This window comes from Melitaea cinxia, chromosome 6 (assembly GCF_905220565.1).
Source record: "Melitaea cinxia chromosome 6, ilMelCinx1.1, whole genome shotgun sequence".
NCBI classification, from domain to species: Eukaryota; Metazoa; Arthropoda; class Insecta; order Lepidoptera; family Nymphalidae; genus Melitaea; species Melitaea cinxia.
This window is the reverse complement of record NC_059399.1, coordinates 13,857,952-13,879,870: the sequence shown is the minus strand read 5'-3', so window position 1 is coordinate 13,879,870 and position 21,919 is coordinate 13,857,952. Positions and strand designations below refer to the sequence as shown.

General features: G+C 33.3%; 1 protein-coding gene across 1 annotated transcript in view; it reads right to left on the bottom strand.

The window, feature by feature from the left end:
• Nucleotides 1-21,919, bottom strand: part of LOC123654407 (cardioacceleratory peptide receptor-like) — a 51,507-nt gene that overhangs the window by 12,426 nt on the left and 17,162 nt on the right. Inside the window, exons 3-4 of the mRNA XM_045590316.1 lie at nucleotides 5,399-5,502; nucleotides 3,335-3,428 (exon numbers count right to left, since the gene is read on the bottom strand). Of these exons, the coding sequence (XP_045446272.1) occupies nucleotides 3,335-3,428; nucleotides 5,399-5,502 (198 nt within the window). The remainder of the gene's footprint in view (nucleotides 1-3,334; nucleotides 3,429-5,398; nucleotides 5,503-21,919) is intronic.

Below are 21,919 nucleotides of genomic sequence, written 5' to 3'. Positions count from 1 at the left end.
AACAAATTATTAAATGTTTATGTTAAAATTTTGTCCTCTCTAAAGAAAAAGAGACTAGACAATTCTAGTCTCTTCAATAAGTTACATAGCTATTGCTTATTCTGAAATAAATACTCAAAAACTATATTAATTGAAATGTATTTTTATTACGACTACATTTAAAAAAAGGCTATGTAAAATAATCTTGAATTAAAATCTGTCACTCGTTCACTATAATGAAGCTTGAAACTTATTTCAATGGAGACAAGTTCGAAATTGAAACATATTGATCAGAAACGTAAAATTATCAAATTTTAGTTACGGATATATTGATTACAACTAAAAAATATAATATTTGTAAAGGTAATTCATTCGTTGTGGTGTTTGGACGATTGTATTTTGTGACCCTTGGTCAGAGAATTCACGCAATGCAAAGAAATAGAGAGTATAATTCCATTCGGAGCTTTTGAATATTGGCGATAAATATTATTTTGACTGGCACCATGACCCTAGTTTCTGCCCGGTTGCGTGGGTTCGTTTCCTTCCCCGGGTCTGGGTGTAATGTGTGTATTATTTTTATATTTGTTTTTCAAAAAAACAAAATGTAGCATTATCAGACGGCTGTTACCTATAACTCCAACATTGATTTGTTTGCCTTAGGAACATACATAAAAAGACGTATATTTATATTTGTTAATGATTTTTGTTTTTTAATTTATTTAAGAATTAAAATTTATGCGGGCTAGCTATAAAACAATTTGTTTTCTCTTAGCCTAGAGTCGATAATTTTTGAAACTTTGTATAACATAAACAATAACATAACAAAGTTCTACATTAACTAAAGAAAAAAAAACAATCGCAAATAGCTTATTGTTTTATTAAGAAACTACATTCCTTTAATTTGTTAGCAACGGAGAAAAGGCATTCAGTTTTGTAATTTATCTTTTTTCACTATTTTTGATGGAAATTTAGTTGATTATTGAACCGCTAGTTATTTAATATTAAAAAGAATAACAAATAGAACATTTTCTGATTTTCAGTACTTCATTTATTTATACTATACAAAACTCACAGTCACTTAAGACGATCTGCAAAGTGACTTTATGACATTGACAAATTCGTAAAAGCGTTGGTGTAAAACCTTTTAATGCAGGAAATGGTACTTGTAATGCGGTCGCCGAAGTTACATTTTACTAAAATTAACACACACGGTAATGTTTTTTTTTATATCAGCATAAGCCTCCAGGCTTGTGGGGTTAGAATTTATTGTTAGTGTAAGAGAAGATCAATTGTAAAAGGTATTAAAAAAAATAAATGTGTTTAATATATCCATACCTATGTCTGAATTTATATACATATAAAAATTTAAATCGACGGTCATAATACACTCAGTAACAAGAAATATATTTTTTCGCCTTTTCGTTTCTTAGATGGTATAGCATATAATTAAAAAACGTTATCCTATATGCCTCGCTGGTGCAATACACGTGGCAATAACTATCAAAATCAATAGAGAATTTATGTTGTTAACCACCAATACTAGATACTATCTGTGAATCGCGGTTTTACACGAGTTTAATTTACGGAAAAAATAATCTTTGTTACAATTTCTATAATCTTTGTTACACTTTATCAGCGAGTCTTCCTAATAAGATGTCAAAAAAACTTGTATTCCCCTTTAAAAATAACTATAACCTTCCCCGAACCAGTACTTCCTGAGATAAGGATGTTAAATAAACAAACATTTTAGGTTTAGACAACTATATATATAAAAAGGACTGTTTGTCTGTATGTCCTTAATAGAGTCGTAAACTATGTATTTCATCATGTCATGATCAAAATAGCGTAGCAAACGCGCGCAGGGTAGGTACAGCTAGTAGCTTATAAAATCAACTATGAAGTGATAGCAGGAAAATTAATTGTATTATAGTAGAGTAGTCTAAGAACTTCTCACACAAAGAAAAAGAAAAACGAAAAATCAATTCCTCATTTGTTCATTTCTGGTAGCAATGCTGGTATTATTTATTTGATATTTATTTTTCTCTTAAGTATTATAAAAATATAGACATTAATATCTACAGTTAAGAATAGTTTTAACGATTAAATAAAATAACTTCCAATCACATCGTAGAATAATTGCAAACTTACCTAACAATTACAATTGCTATTTAATATTTTCTATATAAATTAAATTTGATTTTGTTATTAAATGCAATTTATAATATGCAGACATTTTAATAGCTTGTTCCCTTCAAACTTCTAACTAAGCGCCTTTTGGTCGCCGAACAAACATCATTAACTTGTCACTATAGCAGAGGTGCAAACCAATTTAAGAAATATTGCAAAAATGTTAAATTAAAAAAGGTCAAATATTAATTTTCAATAAAACCTTGACTTCAAAACAGATTCAAAATACTAATGAACGGTCAATATAAAAAGGCAATCGCTATTTTTAAAGATTATTAAATGAAATGATTCGCTTCGCTTTAGCCTGTTATATCCCACTGCTGGGCATATGCCTCTTTCCCCATATAGGAGAACGGATGACTACTATGAGTAACGATCACTGTCAGGTGTACATGATAAAAACCGGGACCGACGACTTGTCGTGTTCTCCGAGGTCCGGTGGGGAGACCCACAAGGACTGCACAAACACCCAGACCACGGCAAAAATCTGTATGGGTCATACAAATGTTGGTCATGTGCTGTAACCGTAGCGCCAACGCAAAAAAAAAAGATTATTGAGGCATTAAACGAATAAGCAAATGTATTTAAATTTCTTAAATAAATTAAGAATTTATTTAAGAAATTTAAATACATTTGCTTCAATGATTCAATGCTTAATTTTCTAAGTCTTATTTAAAATTTTGACGTCACTTAAATAAATAAACAAAAGTCTTAAACTCAACGGCCCCTAGTTCGAGTTTCTTTCGGGGGTCCGGAAACACTAATCATGTTTATGCCCAGACGACGGCTAACACCAGTATGACCTATATATACGTTTAGCTAGAGGGGATTGAATCCGCGTCCGCCAGCGTTACAATCAGTGCTGTGACTAAGGATTTTACTGGATCCGGTAATTTGCTTGATCCGGCATCACTTTACTGTACCCGCACGTACCGAACCCGGCGCCGGATGACGAAAATGTAAACCGGATCCGGTTGGATTGGAAACGACATTGGGTTGCACCCCTAGCTGTGATCCGCTGCCGCAACACATCAAATGTACACAAAAACTGAATTTTACTAAGAATTTATACAGATTGACATCAAAGCTAGACATATAATTATAATGTATCTTACAACTTTGTTCAATTAATTAAATATTTGTTTAATAATAAAAGTGTAAAACTTACAACTCCCGGAGAAGTTCATAGGGTTGGTGATCGCATCACATCGATCTATGCTGAGGGCAACCAAGACGTACGTCGAAGCGTACATGACCACTGCCTGCAATGAAAAATGTATATTAATATCCAATTGTAATCAAGTAAAAATCATTCAATTTCAAACAAACTTTATATAATCACATTTGTATTATCAATGCTCTATAATATACCTATAATAGGTATAAACTTCATAATAATATAAACTGACTGAAATACAGGGTTACTAAACTCACAAGTTTTAGATTACTTATTAAATCTTCTACTTAATAAAATGTTTTGGCTATTGTAACTTACTAATTTATGCATTAAATGTGACTACAACCGCCAACTTTCAATTCACGCGATGGATAACTATTTTTGATTTAGCCTTTATAGCGTATTAACTTTAAACACAAAGAAGAAAATATCTGGAGGCGTCTATTGTAGTAGAAAAATATTTTACTATGAATATACCTTATGCGATTGACAGCTCCTACTTAGACTTATTTAAATAATACCAACTTCTAAAAATACTACTAGATTCGATATTAGTGTAACGTAATATTAGTCATATAGAGTCTGATTAAATATATTAACTTGTTTCGACTACAATTATGTAAATATCAATTAGGAAAAATTTTGTCAATCAATGTTATATTTTTATAATTATAAAAAGTCATGAGCCATTTTTTTTTAAATTTATTTCTTTATCTTTTTTTGTCATATCTAGATGAATCGTTTTAATACAGAACACCTATCAATATTTGATTATAGTCATTCAATCATCATTAAAAATTCAGCTAATGGATAGGCACTACTTTGACCCAAACGTTTACATATCCTTTTTTTTTCATTAGTTCTCCTTGGAAATTGATTTGAATTTAACTTTTTCGTTTTGCTCATTAGAGATATTCAATTTCGAACGGTCATTAAATTATTTCTTTATAAAAAAAAGAAACAAAATCTACAGCTTTATATCATCAAGTATGTACAAACTAAATTAATATGAAAGAGCTTCCTGTTACTGATGCCGTGCTATTGCTGACCAGAGGCCTCTTCGTCTTATAGAAGATGAGATCATAATTCACCGAACTGCTACACTGCTTGGCGAATAACTTCCCTACGAACTTTATGAGGTGCTTATGGTAGTTACCGGGATCGATAGCTTTATGTGCTTTCCGAGGTAATAAAGGGAATACATAAAGACAAACGTGCATTTATACTAAAACAACGATCCAAGACTACTAGAGGTTGTACTACTTGGAATGTTCGTATCACTACACAAGAACAGTTGTCAAAGGATATATGATGATGACAGTAATAATATACACTTATGTACAACATGCGCTTCAGCCTGTAATATTCCACCACTGGGCCATATCCAATATCCATGGGCCAATATCCACTACTATAGGCCTCTTTTCTCATGTAGGGGAAAAATCAGAGCTTAATCCACCACGCTGCTTATGACGCTGATATATTCCCTACTATGAGAAACGATCGCTATGAGGCGTAGATGATAATAACCGGGACCGACGGCTATACGTACTCTCCGAGGTACGGTGGGGAGACCCACAAGGACTGCACAAACACCCAACATATTATATATAATATAAGTTCGATATTAAAAAAAAAAAAATATGGTACGGTTCTTTTTCATCGATAATTAAATCAAATCTGGATTCATACAATCAAGTCGAAAATTTTTGTGGTTTTGTGTGTATCAACTCTTTTCTTGTCTAAGTGTTCGAAACTTATTCAATTTTTTTTAAGCAATCTTAAGACTGTGCAATATAATAACTTGAAACCTTAAATCATAACTCTGGTGAAAACCACTTACTTACAGTCAGTTTTTTTCCAATACTTATACTGCTTTATAAACAATTACATTAGTGACATAATTATTAAAAAAAAAAAAACATGAACAATAAAAGTAGCTTCACCATGTAAAAATGAGTTGTTAAAGCGACAATAATTCAGATATAATGTCGGCCCCGTCTATCCAATTTAAAAGACTAGGATTTATTATAACATTCAGATCATTTACGTTACCTGCAGGAATTTAACAATTTTGCACATGAATTCGCCAGCCAGCCACGCAATCGTAATCTTCTGAACGATATCCACGAAGACATATATCAAGCCCACGAATAAATCTGTAATAAAATATGAAAGAGTTATTATTCGAAGATAAATTTTTCACGAAATTATTACGTGATTCATAGATTTAAATTAATGTAAATCTGTAGGGGAACTGTTTGTTTAAAAGTATTTATTTCAGGAATCGCACATTATAGGTTCCTTCCAAGCATAGTTTTGTAAAAAGCTCTATTTTAGAGCTCCAGAGAGTAAATTCCAAGATAAACTTAATGGAATTGAAGAAATGATTAATCAAAATTAAGCAATTTGCAATAATTGTGTTGTCAATTCACAATCAAGTGGTATTGATCGATTGCTAATTTCGTATTGGAAACAGCATCAGCAATTACTGTGGTAGCGTTAATTGAAATTTATGTTTTAGTAACTGACAGTTCACCAAACAAGTATTTGAATTTAATTTTAATAGCACTAATTGTACATTGTCGTTAAACTCGTCTAATAATTGTCACAAAATTGCCTAATGGCGACGGATTACATTTATCGATAAGGGTCAAAAATTTAATAAATTAACGTTTAAAACGAATGAGTGCAAAACATACTTAACAACATTTACACATAGTTTGCTATGTGAAATATTAATTGACATTTGTTAGTATGAAAAAAAACACTCAGTATTAATAATAGATGGACATAAAAATAATTGAAAAAAAAAGCAATTTTTGATTTAGCCATACATATGTTTATGGCAAACGTAGTAAATAATCTCCGCTAAACCTATGTGAAGTTTTTCTTTAATCTTCAAATGAGACATATAGACATAAATTTATTTTTACAGCAGCATATTTATTTTTAATTATAGTAATCATCTACAAATATATATTTTCTTGTATTTTATCCAAAATATTGTGTTTCAAATTTTTATTTCACACAGTCCAATACAAATATTATTTAAAAAAAATCATAATCGCAAAATTGTAGCTGCAGATGTCAATGTAGGTGCTATGTGACATGACTAATTAGTAAATGAAAACAAAAACTCAGTGTTTAAAATGCTGATAAAAATTATATAAATCCGTAAATATAACACCAGTACCTAACTAGCGCAATGTGTTAACGATGTAACGGTTGAATATTTTAAACTTAAGCGTCATATTTTATTTATTCCGTAGCTACATGTTAGTCTTATCAGCACCAAAAATAGCAAAAAGTTACGTATTCAAATTATGAGGAGACAAATTTATATAATATTTTTGGTTACTATTACTGTCATATACGTCATTGCGTGACTTTTAATAGCCCACGACGATCGTAAATAAATAAGTTATTTAACGCAAATATATTTTAGGAACTCGGTTGAGTCCCGAAATAATCACGTTATATTTGTGATGTTAAAATTAGCAACAATCACATATATCAATATGCTAATGTTAGGATATTTGTCTCCCTTTTTAGAAAAAAAAAAAAACTTCACAATTACTCCACATAAATTATATATCATTTTATAGATAATTGGTTCCTGTACCGACATCAACAACAAAAAACTTTATTATTTTATTTGTTTATGTAAATTAATTAATTATCAAAATTATATATATATATATATATATATATATATATATATGATGACTTTAATTTTTAAACAACGTCAACATGATTGACGGTCGGTAAACTTTTTGGCCCAGCTAACACGTATTTAATATCACAGTTTAGGCAGTGAAACTCGTACTATGCCTAAACAAAGAATAATCTGAACCACTTCATTACCTAATAAAAAAAAACTGATGGTTATCGACGCCGAGTTTTAAAAGTATTTACTATGATATCGAATTTATGTATATATTTATGTATTTCGATCGGGGAATCCAGCAGGGGACAATTACACACACACACACTCACACACACACACATACTTCAGCCTAATACAGTCCAATGCTGGACATATGCCTCCACAAGATCGCGCTAAAAATGGCACGAACTCATGTGTGTTGCCCATAGTCACCACGCTGGGCGGGCGGGTTGGTGACCGCAGGGCTGGCTTTGTCGCACCGAAGACGCTGCTGCCTGTCTTTAGCCTGTGTATTTCAAAGCCAGCAGTTGGATGGCTATCCCGCCATCGGTCAGCTTTTTAAGTTCCAATGTGGTAGTGAAACTTTGATATCCATTAGTCGCCTCTTACTTTCCCACGGGAAGAGAGGCGGTGGCTATATTTTTTATTACCGTAACCACACAGCTAACACAGCTAGCTACAGGGGATAATAGCATTTGGCTGAAGCGCTCTTCATATTAGTACATTTGACTCAGGTATAACAGATATATGTTGATAGGTGTTGCACCATTAGACATCAGAGATAACTTCGTAAATAGAACATATGAATTAATATTTACAATCTCAAGTTTGACACTCACTACTACTATTACTATATATACTATTTCCCGCTTCATTAAGGTTCCTTCTTAGTAAAGAAAAGAAAATGACGGGAGGAATTCTGCATATTTTGGGTGAAATTCCAAAATTTGTATATACGCTGTTCAGCAATTATATAGTGTAGCTGCTCCTATATTAAAAAGAAGTTCTTGCGAACAAGCAAATATTTTCAAGTATCTGTTTTTGTAAATAGAATTTACGTAAACACGAATAAATATAAAACAGAAACCAGAGAAATAGAATATTCAATATTACAACATGAAAAATATATTAAAGTTTTTGTGAATGAAATAACGCGTGAAACATAATATCACACTCGAGTAAGACCAGTCTTTTGTGTCAGAATACGTGCTATCAAAAGGTCTCAACCGAAGTTTTTATAACCTGGCAACATTTGTTCGTTGGCATTAAGGAAACAACAATAAAATTACGCATGAACTTGTTGATAAACAATACTACGAAAAAATAACAGAACAATGTTAAGCAAATGTGTGTAAAATTCTATATTAACACATAATTATGTCGATCGTAAAATGATATCTAAATTTACATGACCTCATGTTACTTTTAAATCGATTTACTTGGTATTTGTGTGACATTCAAATGAACGAATTATAATTTTATTTCTTTTATGTACCTACATCTATAACAGATTTCAATTATGGTAATAGGCTATATCTGTGTATGTAGTATAAATAAAACACTTATATAATAATAATGTGAGTGTAATGTGTGTGTATGTGTGAATAATGTCATGAAGAGCTTTTTTTATTGTTTACTGTAACGCTTTTTTCGAAAAGTATTTTTAAATACACTGTTGTAAACAAATTAATTAAGAGAGATTCATAATAATGTTTAGTAAAATACGGTATTGCTAGCAGTGATTTATTTTTATTAGTCTTTATTTATTGTAAGGCTGTAGAAGTAGACGTGCAGTATGACACATAAATGCAGAGCAATGACAAACGTTCTGGTCTAGGGCGAAAGTTCCAATAACACCGGCAACAGGCTTACATCCCATTTAGAATATTTTTTTAATCTCTGAAGGCTCATGTCTGTGAATTGGAAATCATACGGATCTGTCATTAGCATTGCCATCATAAACACTTACTCTGTGACTTAAGTAATACAAACCCTAAAGATAAACATTGTATTAGTATATTAAGATTATTCCTTCTCCTAGGAAAACGACTGGCTCTTTTATATTAAAATTAATATTGAATGATCTTGGTATTAATACCTCTGGCCGCCATCAATACTAAGATTATTAAAGCACGTTCCTGACCACAGTCCCTACCCTCAAGAGCTCTGGCTACCTTACTCCCCAAAGAAATAAAACATAGTTTGAGAGCACTATTATTTAGTTGTGATATTCTTTAAAGATGCGGTTGCCCAGTGGGACTCCTCCGAATTTCGAGCAAGGAATTTCCTGGTTTATCTTACCTCAACAAGGCCTTTGCCCAATGCGAAGTTGAGAACCAGTTATACCAGTTGTTGATACATCACACCGCTTATTTAGAAATCATTACATTAGACACGTTTCGCGTTTTCGACTCTTTATATATATATATATAAAGAGTTTTTTTATTATCACGAGTAGCAGTTCGTAGATAGATCGTAGACGCGATAACATGTGATTTGACGTTTTTATTGCGTGAATAAAACAAAATGACCGCTGAACAGACAGTAACGACTTAGCTAGTGATGTTGTAGTTTTAAATCTATTTGCGATTGTAAATTGGTTACGTCTAGACTGAAAATAATAGGATTTCACTTGGTATTTTTTATGATGTGCGACATACGACGTAATACGTGTATTTGATCAACTTTTTATAGAATAGTGAAGAGCGTACAAAATCTTTGTAAGCTAAACTTACAAAATTTTGTTTAACATCCATGGGCTTTTAAGTGCCCATGCATCTTTTATTCACATTTTTATTTTCAAAACGTTGAGGCTTAAAGAAAAAAGGTTTAAGGCTTGAAGAAAAATGGTTTAAGGTTTTAAGAACCTTTTTGTACCTGAGTCAGAACCAATATATAACAACATCAAAGATAATTAAACCACAGTCAGTTATATCTGATTGCAAAATAGTAAATCAGCTAACGGCGTTTCTAATAGTCTATTTAATAAGCACGGTTATAAATATATTCATAAAGTTAAGTTTATATATATATATATATATATCCACAGGCTTATAATGCCCGTGCTTTTGTTATTCCAATTTTCGTAACGTCGTTCGCAATCGTTACTTGGTACCTAACTACCTGCAGCTTACATTAAGAGAACTAATTACGCTATCTTAGTATCCCTAATTCAGACGTGAGTCCACCGACCAAAATTACGCTAACTTAATTGATATCTTACGTGCAAAAAGGTATTGATATATATTTTTTTTTGCTTTTTTTAAAATATTATTATTGTGTTCATAAAATATTATGTACACTTATCCTCAAGTTATGCTAGGTATATCCTATGTTTTTACAAATTTCATATATGTATAAAATTCTCGTGTGTTACAATGTTAGTTACAATACTCCTCCGAAACGGCTGAATCGATTTTTATAAAATTGTGTGTGCACATCGGGCTGGTCTGAAACAAACTGTTGCATTTGGTCTACTTTTACAAATGTACTCTATTACATATGAACTAATAATAGTCAGTCAGTTATGAAATGATGACTACCAAAAGGAAACTAAAAAGAAAAAAAAGCTAAAAAACCGATTTCAATTTACGTCAACAAGTACTACTAGTCAACTTATCTAGTCGAAAAAATAATCAATTAAAAAGTCATGATATATCCACTAAAATAAAGAATAGTCAAAATTGATATATCTAGTAGAACGTTATAAGAAACTAAGAAGAAACATATCAAATCGAAAAGAGAAAATCATCGGATTGAGAACCTCCTTCTTGAGGTCGGTTACATAATCAAATAAAATTCGGAAATAGAAATTAAAAAATTTTAAATTAAGGTTATCTTAACAAACGCTCGCCAGGTTTGTTTTTGAAACGTTTGTTTTAACGTCAATCTTACAATTTTGAAACGATAAATGTTTTATTAAGTTTACATTTTGAAATTATATGTACGTAATGTTAAATATATATATTAAATAAAAGCCTCTATTATGAAGGACTAGGGTTTTAAGCTTATTCAGCTACGCTACTTAACTACAGATTGTCGAATAAATTCCCTAGCATGAGAAATGTGATCATCAGATGTTCATAATAATAATTAGGATTGACGGCTTCAAATACTTTATGAGATACCATGAGGAAATGATCAAATAAAAACATTCAAACCAAAACCAGCGTTTGTACACATAGAAGCAATCGATTTGGCTGTAAATTGAATCTGTAAGTAAAAGTATAGTGAAAAAAAAATTGTAAAGTATAGTGAAACTGTAAGTGTAAAATAGTTGACTAGCCCGTTGGCGCAGTTTGTAGTGACCCCGCCGAGTCTGGGTGTAATATAAATATTTATTTATATATTCATATACGTATTATTTATAAGTATGTTTATCGAAAAAAAAAAATATACCAGTCAGCTGTTACCTATAACACAAGCCTTAAGTTGCTTACTTTAGGAACAGACGACCGTGTGTGTATTGTATAGATATTTAAAAAAAAATTACTTGTTGAAACACAATCAAACTATCAACAAGTGAATAATATGAAGCAAAGTTTAGATTGTATTATTTTGGGTTGACGTTAGTGGCATTTTTATGAAAACAACTCAAAGAATTTGTAAAGAAAAACAAAAGATCGTTCTGATTCCCAAAGATAAAATCCGACAAGCGAACCGTTGCGACCGATCCTCAAAATAAACTATGTAAGTTTACGTCGTGAGTGAATCTCGTAAATCCTCGTTATTTATACCGAAACAAAAGTTCCGTTCTAGAAAACATTATTACAAACAAACTTGATATTTCTTAACACTAAAACGTAAAATTCAAATTTGCGTGAAATAATAAATTTAATAGTTTCTCTTTAGCTTATTCATCGTTTAAAGACGCAGTTTATTTACAAACGGTGTTCGAGTTTAAGGCGTTACTTCATTTATAGCAAAATGATGGAAATATGGTAGAATCGATATAAATATGACTGGATACAAGGAAGTACACTGTTCAAAACGTTACTTACGTGCTACGTGACTAATATAATAAAGTACGTACGGTATAGTTACGCGTTATGTAAACAATTAAAATGGTTATGAATTTTTAGACCAGTAGGTACTTCTTCTACTATTATTTAAAAACACCCCAAACAAAGAGCACAGTTCACAGCTGAATATTATTGTATTTTATGTAAAAGGAACGAAATTTAGGTCAAGCTACTTCAATATCAATTCATAGATACAAACTTCTAAAAATTTCTGTGTAGGGAAGTAAATTTCCGCGATCCTAACAGATGCTTATATTAACAAAATAAGCAAGAAAAAAAGAAAAGTGCTTGTTTAAGGACATTTATTACACACTAAAAGTTGCATGAAATATGTAATTTTTGTAAGTCTACATTTCGTCAAATACCTGCAATAATGCTGGATAGCACTGCTTTACAAGTGGTTGATAGGTTCTGCTACCTGGGATCGACTGTCTCGAACAGTCTCTCTCTAGAAGCAGAGATCAATACTCGCATCGGAAAAGCGGCGACTACGTTCGGGCGGCTCAGTACAAGAGTGTGGAACAACAAACATCTTACCAACAGGACCAAGATGATAGTATTTCAGGCCTGTGTTTTGAGCACGCTCTTGTACGGAGCGGAGACGTGGACGTCCTATGCGAAGCAAGAACGTCAGATTAACACTTTTTATATGCGCTGCCTACGGAACATCCTGGGTATAAGTTGGAAAGACAGAGCGACCAACGAGAGGGTTCTACAAATTGCGCGGATGCCCAGTCTAACTGCCATGCTAAAACAGCGTCGGCTGCGTTGGTTGGGGCATGTACACCGGATGGACCCCTCTCGACTTCCGCGGCAGATCATGCTTGGCGCAGTTGCGAACGCAAGGAGGGATGTTGGGAGGCCTTTGCTCCGTTTTAAAGACTGCGCCAAGCGCGATATGGTCGCTTTTAACATAAATCACAACAGCTGGGAAAAGTTAGCCGAGAACAGAGACCAATGGCGTAAGAGCGTGAAGGATGGTCAACAACATCACGATGAAGCCTGGTTTGGACTCTTATCGGACAGGAGAAACAAAAAACACCAGAACAGCGACATCAGTGACACTAGCACATCTTTTCCTTGTTCGGTGTGTGGTAGAATCTGCCGCTCCCGTATCGGCTTGTACAGCCATCAGAAGAAATGCTCTTCAGACACCGCTTAAATCGTCTGGAATAGACGTAGAGGCCTATGATGATGACATTTCGTCATTCATCTGGTACGATAGAAAAAAAATCTCAAAAGACCGAAAGCATATTCATGACTTAAAAACACACAAATAACAAATACGAGAGTTTAGGCCGAGACAAACATCCGCATATTTTACTCAAATATTATTTACAAGCGAGGATTGAGCACGAGACTGCTAGGATAGTAGCAATTGACGTGACGTCAACCGGTCGACACTCTATATTTCTCTCAACATGCTTTTAACATATTTGTTGCGGAATCTTTAAGTTAAGTACACAACTAGTAGTTTTATCAACAAAGTTTTTCGACGAAATTGTATAATAATAATTAAATATCAACTGACTTGGCTAACTTTTTTATCGCAATATATTTTCGTGTTATTTTTCTTTTACAATCTGCCTTATAATACGTCGGAGGACGGAGTCGTTCGGAAGTAATATGTTTGAATAAATTTCGGCAATTAATTTTTATTTATATAGATCACTCACTCACACTCACTTTCTTCAGCCTATCGCAGTCCACTGCTGGATATAAGCCTCCACAAGTTCGCATCAAAAATGGCGTGAACTTATCTGTGTTGTCTATAGTCACCACGCTGGGCAGGCGGTTTGGTGACCACAGGGTTGTCTTTGTCGCACCGAAGACGCTACTGCCCGTCTTTGGCCTGTGTATTTCAAAGCCAACAGTTGGATGGTTATCATGCCATCGGTCTGCTTTATAAGTTCCGAGGTGGTAGTGGAACTGTGCTATCCCTTTGTCGCCTATCACGACACCCTTACTGCTATAACCACCACAGATGATATAGATATCCTTACAGAAATATTTTGTGTCATAGAGTGATAACTATTGTTGTTCCTAGGAACTTCGTAATATCAATATTATGGAGAGAAAAGTTTCGATCACGGCTAAGGGAAATATTTATTTTTTTCTTTCAGATTAATATATTAGCTTCTATCTAGCTTCACGAGCAACTCATATGAAAGTTTCGACATAGATAATACTCATAGTGAACAAACAACCGTGCAATGAAGCTAATATACAACTACACCATGAACAAGGAAAAATTATCTTTATCATACAATTATACTAAAACTTTTTAAAAGTACATATATTTAAATAGTAATGTTTCTGAGTAAACCACAATATTGTCACAAATCAGGTTTGTTTAATTGCACAATTCGTAAACAATTTAATACTTATGATTTTCGCTTTGACAGATATTTAAATATTCATGTCTGTCTAACTATTGTATTACTTCTAAATAATTTAATTTCTGAATACTTATTTCACTCCAACTAACTTACAATGAATTGTAAACAATTATTTAGAGTCCCTATGAAATTAGTAAAATGTAAAGAAGTGTAATTTAACGTGTTTTCAAATTTATCTCTGAAAAAATAAAACAAAATAGTTGAACTTTTTTATATTTATTTCTCACATCGATATTTTCGAAAAATATTGTGTCATAACTCAAAATCTACCTTCAAATGAAAAAACCGGCATTAATTATATAAAAAATATAACATATGCATAATCTATGCTTAGTTAGAGGAAAAATCTATAGATATCTATACTATAAATAATATATTTATAAAAACTGAATAAAATGTGTCTTAATATTACCACATTATATTTTATATCAAACAAATGGTCCCACATGATCTACATTTATTTTTTTATTCTCCAAGCACATGTGCATGATTGCTCGAGTAATTACACTTAATATTAAATTCAAAATATTGTGAATATTGTTAGTCTGATAATGACTTTAACAATTCCTTTTGCTGAATAAATTCATAGCCGTCCATGATATAAGATCAATATTTCAGATGTTCTGATGCTTACACTTACTGCGGCTGCACAGTAATAAATAATCAATACGGATATAAATGCTATTTAAAAATAACTTGATTCTAGGACTTATTGAACTTGACTAGACCGTTGGCGCAGTTTTTAGTGGGTTTGTTTTCTGCTCTACGAGGTACGCGTTCGATTCGATTGTAATATTAGTATTTATTTATTTATATATGTATTATTTCTACGTATGTATATGTATCAAAAAAAAATGTAGATGTAACAGTCAGCTGTTATCTATAATACAAGTATTAAGTGGAGTTGCTTAGTATGGGAACAGACGACCTTGAGTGTATGTTATAAAATGTTTCTTTTTCTCGTATATTTTCAAGAAGAAAAATAAACAAACTTCAAAATACGTTTTTATTTTTACACGCTCTTGAATCCGATTAAAACCTTCCAAATAATAAAGAAAAACAGTCTAAAGGATCAAGGTTCTTAACAAACCACAAAAACGAAATTAGAAATAAAATTTGTTTTTCGACAACGCGTTAATAGCACTTATAAATAAGGTAACTCTATCAGATTAATTACGTCGACGTGATTAAGTTATGAGCTAATTTGGTCCATAATTTGTGTACTCCCTTAGGATTTACGTTATTTATTAAATAGACTTAATAGTAACACAATATCCTAAATAACTATTTATAGCGGCTTGTGGTAAACAATTAGGTATGTGTTGTAAATAAACGAATATCTTATAAAATACACACACGGTCGTCTGTCGTAAAGTAAACAAAAATATCGAGTTAACAAAATGGTTTTCGATATCTTTAAATCAAAAGTCAGATTAAAATTAGATTTCACTTAGCTTTGATGTTCTTAAAATAGATAAAGTTTGGGTTGTTGAAAGATGATTATAATATATAATATATTCCATTGAGTTAGGGGCAGACCGACTTTGACTTTGACCATAGAGAAGAATAATATTTCTGTGGTGAGTAATGCGGCTAGATCTGCTGGGCGAGATTGGGAGTAGGGTCGACAACCTGCTTGTAATGGTTTTCATGTTGTAGGCGTCTATAAGCTATTGTAATCGCTTACCATCAGGTGAGCCATAAGCTTGTTTACCGGCAAGTGTTATAAAAAAAAAATTTGTTATTGACTTTCTTGCCGATTTTTCCGATCTACATTCCAAATCATTTCCTTTATAAATCATAATAAATTTATTAAATACTAATAATCATTTTTGAAATATCGATCTAAAAGTCCTTTTCACGCCAACTTGATTTTTAAACATACCGCCTTTTTGCGACAATTAAACTTTGTATTAGTCAAACTATTTGATATAATTTTCGGACTGACAGACATTTAAATATTGATATCCTGTGTCAATATTTAAGGTCAGCTTCAATTTTAACCCTTATCAAACTAGACAACACAATGCGACACACGTCAAGCATTCGCCCTTAGCATTACGCAAAATGTCGCTTTTTCCTTATTGCTATTTCAGATAAAGTTTTTAAGATGTGAACTATTATTTACTTACTAAGTGATAGTTAGTATGCTTATAGATTAAGCTGAGGCCTCTTCCTCATATAGGAGAAGGATTACTCTACCGTTTGTTGGCTAATAACATCCCAATCACGAGTAGTGATTACTTAGGTGTCTATAATAACAACCAGAATCGACAGATCGGCAAGTTTGTCTAGTTGTTGAGAGGCTTACAATAACATAAACAAAAACCACAAACAAGTGTGTTAAGTACGGAACCGTACTATCTATCATACAGTACCCTAAGCTCATCCATGAAAATGCCGAGCATGCATTTAATATCCATATTCAATAAACAACGGAAAACCGATGCAGCCCATGTCGCAACGTCCGTCCAGCCACGAGCCGCCGACGCAGCGATTTCGTCATATTTTAAATTTAATTTCATTATTAATTTTTATACAAAATTTTGTCATTCCTAATTCTCGCATCGAATAGGTTTCACATCTCTTAATTGTAATTTTATTTTAATTAATTAAAGTATTTTTTAAGTCATTTTGGTTTTTTTTCGATCCATCGGCTGCAGTAAACGTAATTGGCGCAGTCGGTAGGATACTCGCGGGCCGGTTCGCAAGCATTAGAATTTTCTCATATCGATATTCGCGTTCGCGAGTCGCCCGGGAGGCTGTCAAGTCACGCTACGAGTATCCAGAATCTACGGAGCTGCCAAGCTGAGTGGAGAATCCAAGCATCGATTCACGAAAAAGAGCCAGAGATGAAACATATGTAAGTACACTTGAATCTTTCTCGTGTTGCTTCCTTCTATCCTAAGTCATTTTATCCTCAAGATTTTTCATCACGAAAAGCCTTGTCCCCGGGAACCTGCATCCCGTCAGGCTCGTCGTTATATAGTAGATAGTTATAGAAATATAGACAGTAAATTAGATTTTAATTTAAATATTTCATATAATTCAAACATGTCATACGATCCCGACGTTATTTTTAAGGCCTTACGCCTGGTGCCAGAGTTCGATGGTAACCCGAATATATTAACTAGGTTCATAAATATATGTGATCAAATAGTTTTGCAATATGCGAGTGCCGAGCCAGGTAGTGAATTAAGTAATTTATGTCTCTTAAACGGTATACTAAATAAAATAACAGGGTCCGCCGCGTCAACTATTAATTCCAACGGCATCCCTGACACTTGGACTGGTATAAGATCAGCATTAATTAATAATTTTTCGGATCAAAGAGATGAAACGGCTTTGTACAATGACCTCTCCTTAGCTACGCAGGGTAATAAATCCCCTCAGGAATTTTATGATCAATGTCAAACCTTGTTCAGCACTATAATGACATACGTAACGTTACATGAGAGCTTACAGACGACAATTGAAGCTAAGCGGACACTTTATAAAAAGGTTACAATGCAGGCCTTCGTACGAGGTTTAAAAGAACCCCTAGGTTCACGTATCCGTTGCATGCGCCCGGAAACTATTGAAAAGGCTTTAGAATTCGTTCAAGAAGAACTAAATGTAATTTATTTACAGCAGCGTAATGATCTTCCTAAGCATAATACTCAGAATACGTCTAAAGCTACGTCACATAACATAGTATTAAATACGCCCAGCGCTATGCGACCCGTACCTAACTGGCCCGTTCCAGTAGGACCGCGTTATTACCAGCCGGAACCCCAAGGTTTTAGATTTAACTCTCCTATCGCACAGCCCCAAGCTTTTAAGTTCAATAGTCAACAAAATCGTTTCCCTAGTCGAACCCAACAAATGTTTCGCGCACCACCACCGAATTACAACCCCCAAAGTAATGTGTTTCGCTTACCACCCCGATCAAATCCACCACAAAATTTTAATGCGAAACCAATGAGTGGAGTTCAACATTATACTCCTAAGCCTATGATATCAGGTCATGATTGGCGTAAATCTGGCAACCCACCACCAACTAATTATTTTAAAACACGCGAGGTCAATCTAAATGAATTTTATTCACCCGACTGTTCATACTATACTGACTATCCGGACTATGACTATTATACAGACCCGAATGACTACTTCAACCCCTATGATTATGCTGCCAACCCGACTTACTGTAACGATAGTTATGACAATGAAATAGTAAATGAGTTAGAATCTCAGCCAGGCCCTAGCGGTGAATCCCAACCTCAGGATTTTCAAGTAGACAAAAAATCAAAAGAGCAAGGATAGACGTTAATTTACAGACTCAACGACAGTTGCCCTATATTGAAATCTCACAGCCACCTTTAAAGTTCTTGATAGATACAGGCGCTAACCAATCGTTTATTAGCCCCGAGGCCGTACAAAATTTTTATCCTAATTATCCTTTAAATTATGACCCCTTCGAAGTTACAAACGTACATGGTATTAGTAGAAATGATTATTCCGTAACACTGCCCTGTTTTAACGAATTCAATGAAGATAATAATATAAAGTTATTCGTTTATCGTTTTCATGATTATTTCGATGGTTTAATAGGGTTAGATTTATTATCTGAGTGGCAAGCTAAAATAGATTTAAAAGATTTCAAATTAATTACACGAAATGCAACAAACTTTATTAAGGTTTACAATTCCCGTAACGTTAATTTATACGAAGATATTATCCCAGGTAGAAGTTCAAAATTAGTAAAAATACCCATTAACGCCCCGGATGGCGAAGTTTTTATTAACGAACAAGTTCTATGTAATTGCATTATTCACGAATGTCTTACAACTGTTACCGGTAGTCGCGGATTTGTAGAAATAGAAAATCCTTCACCTAACGACATCATATTTTCATTAGATCAACCCGCTTACGCTGAGATATTCAATTTTAATTGCAAACCATTAGGAAAATCAAACCGAGTAAATGAAGTATTGTCGCGATTACGTACCGATCATCTTAATGAAGAAGAAAAGGCTAACTTGTTAACACTTTGTGCTCGTTATGCAGATGTGTTTTATATAGATGGGGAGCCATTAACTTTTACTAACAAAATTAAACATCGCATACGAACGAAGGACGAAGTTCCTGTATATACTAAAAGCTATCGATATCCTTTTATTCACCGACAAGAGGTTAGAGACCAAATCTCAAAAATGTTACAACAAGGTATAATTAGACCATCAGACTCTGCATGGAGTTCACCCATATGGGTAGTCCCTAAAAAAATAGATGCATCCGGTAAACAGAAATGGCGTCTTGTAGTCGATTTTCGAAAACTTAATGAAAAAACAATAGACGACAAGTATCCTATACCGAATATTAGCGATGTCCTTGACAAGTTAGGCAAGTGTCAATATTTTACAACCCTTGATCTTGCTAGTGGATTCTATCAGGTCGAAATGGACCCTCAGGATATTTCTAAAACCGCATTTAATGTGGAACATGGCCATTTCGAGTTTCTTCGAATGCCAATGGGTTTAAAAAATTCACCATCTACATTTCAAAGAGTCATGGACAATGTCCTTAAAGGTCTTCAAAATAACATATGTCTAGTTTATTTGGACGATATAATAGTTTACAGTACATCCCTTCAGGAACATATGGAAAACCTAGAAAAAGTTTTTCAACGTCTTAAAGAATCCAACTTTAAAATACAGATGGACAAGTCCGAGTTTTTAAAACTTGAGACCGCCTATCTTGGTCATATTATTAGCGGAGAAGGTGTTAAACCTAATCCTGACAAAATCTTAGCTATTGAAAAATACCCTATACCTAGTACACCCAAGGAAATAAAACAATTCTTAGGTCTTCTTGGTTATTACAGAAAATTCATCCCTGACTTTGCCCGTATTACTAAGCCCCTCACGTTATGTTTAAAAAAAGGTAGTAAGGTAGTCCACAGTCAAGAATTTATAGAAGCTTTTAATAAGTGTAAGACTCTTTTAATTAACGACCCCATCCTTCAGTATCCAGACTTTAACAAAGAGTTCAATCTCACCACAGACGCTTCAAATGTAGCCATCGGAGCTGTATTATCTCAGGGACCCATAGGTTCTGACAAGCCTGTTTGTTACGCGTCTCGTACATTAAATGATAGCGAACTCAACTATAGTACAATAGAGAAAGAATTATTAGCAATAGTATGGGCAACGAAATACTTTAGACCTTATTTATTTGGCCGAACATTTAAAATAGTTACTGATCACAGACCATTACAGTGGATGATGAATCTAAAAGAACCTAACTCACGACTAACAAGATGGCGACTTCGACTGAGCGAATACGACTTTACGGTCATATATAAGAAAGGTAAATTTAATACCAACGCAGACGCTCTATCTCGTGTTCAAATTCACATCAGTGAAACTGACGAAATTAAATCGGTAATGGATAGTATTAGAGAGCTTGAGTCAATGATTAATAACCCATCAGAAACACCCCCATCTCAACATAGAAACTCTTCAACTGACACCGTACACACTAGTAATGAACAACCTATATTAGAAGTCCCGATCACTGACGTTCCCCTTAACAAGTTTCACAGACAAATTTACTTTACTGTAGTTAGTGATGTAAAACGACGACCGATTATAACTAAGCCATTTGAAAACCATACGCGGATAGCTATTCAGTTGTCGAAATCTAGTTTAGAAAACGATGTTATCAATTCTATTAATGAATACGTTAACCCGAAAGTTAAAACAGCTATATTGATAGATCCTCCCTTAGAAATGTATTCGATAATACCAATTTTACAAGAAAAGTTTAAAAGCTCCTCTCTTAACCTCGTATTAAGTAAAACTGAGCTCGAAAATGTTAAAGATTATCTTCAACAACAAGACATCATTCAGAATTATCATAACGGTAAAACGAACCACCGTGGTATTAACGAATGTTACCTCGCTCTGTCTAGAAAATATTATTGGCCGAAAATGAGAGAGCAGATCACTAAATACATTAATGAATGTACTATTTGTGGTCAAAGTAAATACGACAGAAATCCCATTAAACCTCAATTTAATATAGTACCCCCTGCTACCAAGCCATTTGAAATTATCCACATGGACCTCTTTACAGTTCAAAACGAAAAATATATCACCTTCATTGATGTCTTTACTAAATACGGTCAAGCGTATCATTTACGAGATGGAACCGCTGTTAGCATCTTACAAGCATTATTACTTTTCAGTACTCACCACGGAATACCTTTCACTATAATAACCGATAACGGTACGGAATTTACTAATCAGCTTTTTTCAGAGTTTATTCGTCTCCATAAGATAATCCATCATAAAACTTTACCTCATAGCCCTAATGATAACGGTAACATTGAACGATTTCATTCGACCCTATTAGAACACATAAGAATTCTTAAGTTACAACACAAAGATGAACCAGTAGTTAGATTAATGCCATACGCTATTATAGCATACAACAGTACTATTCA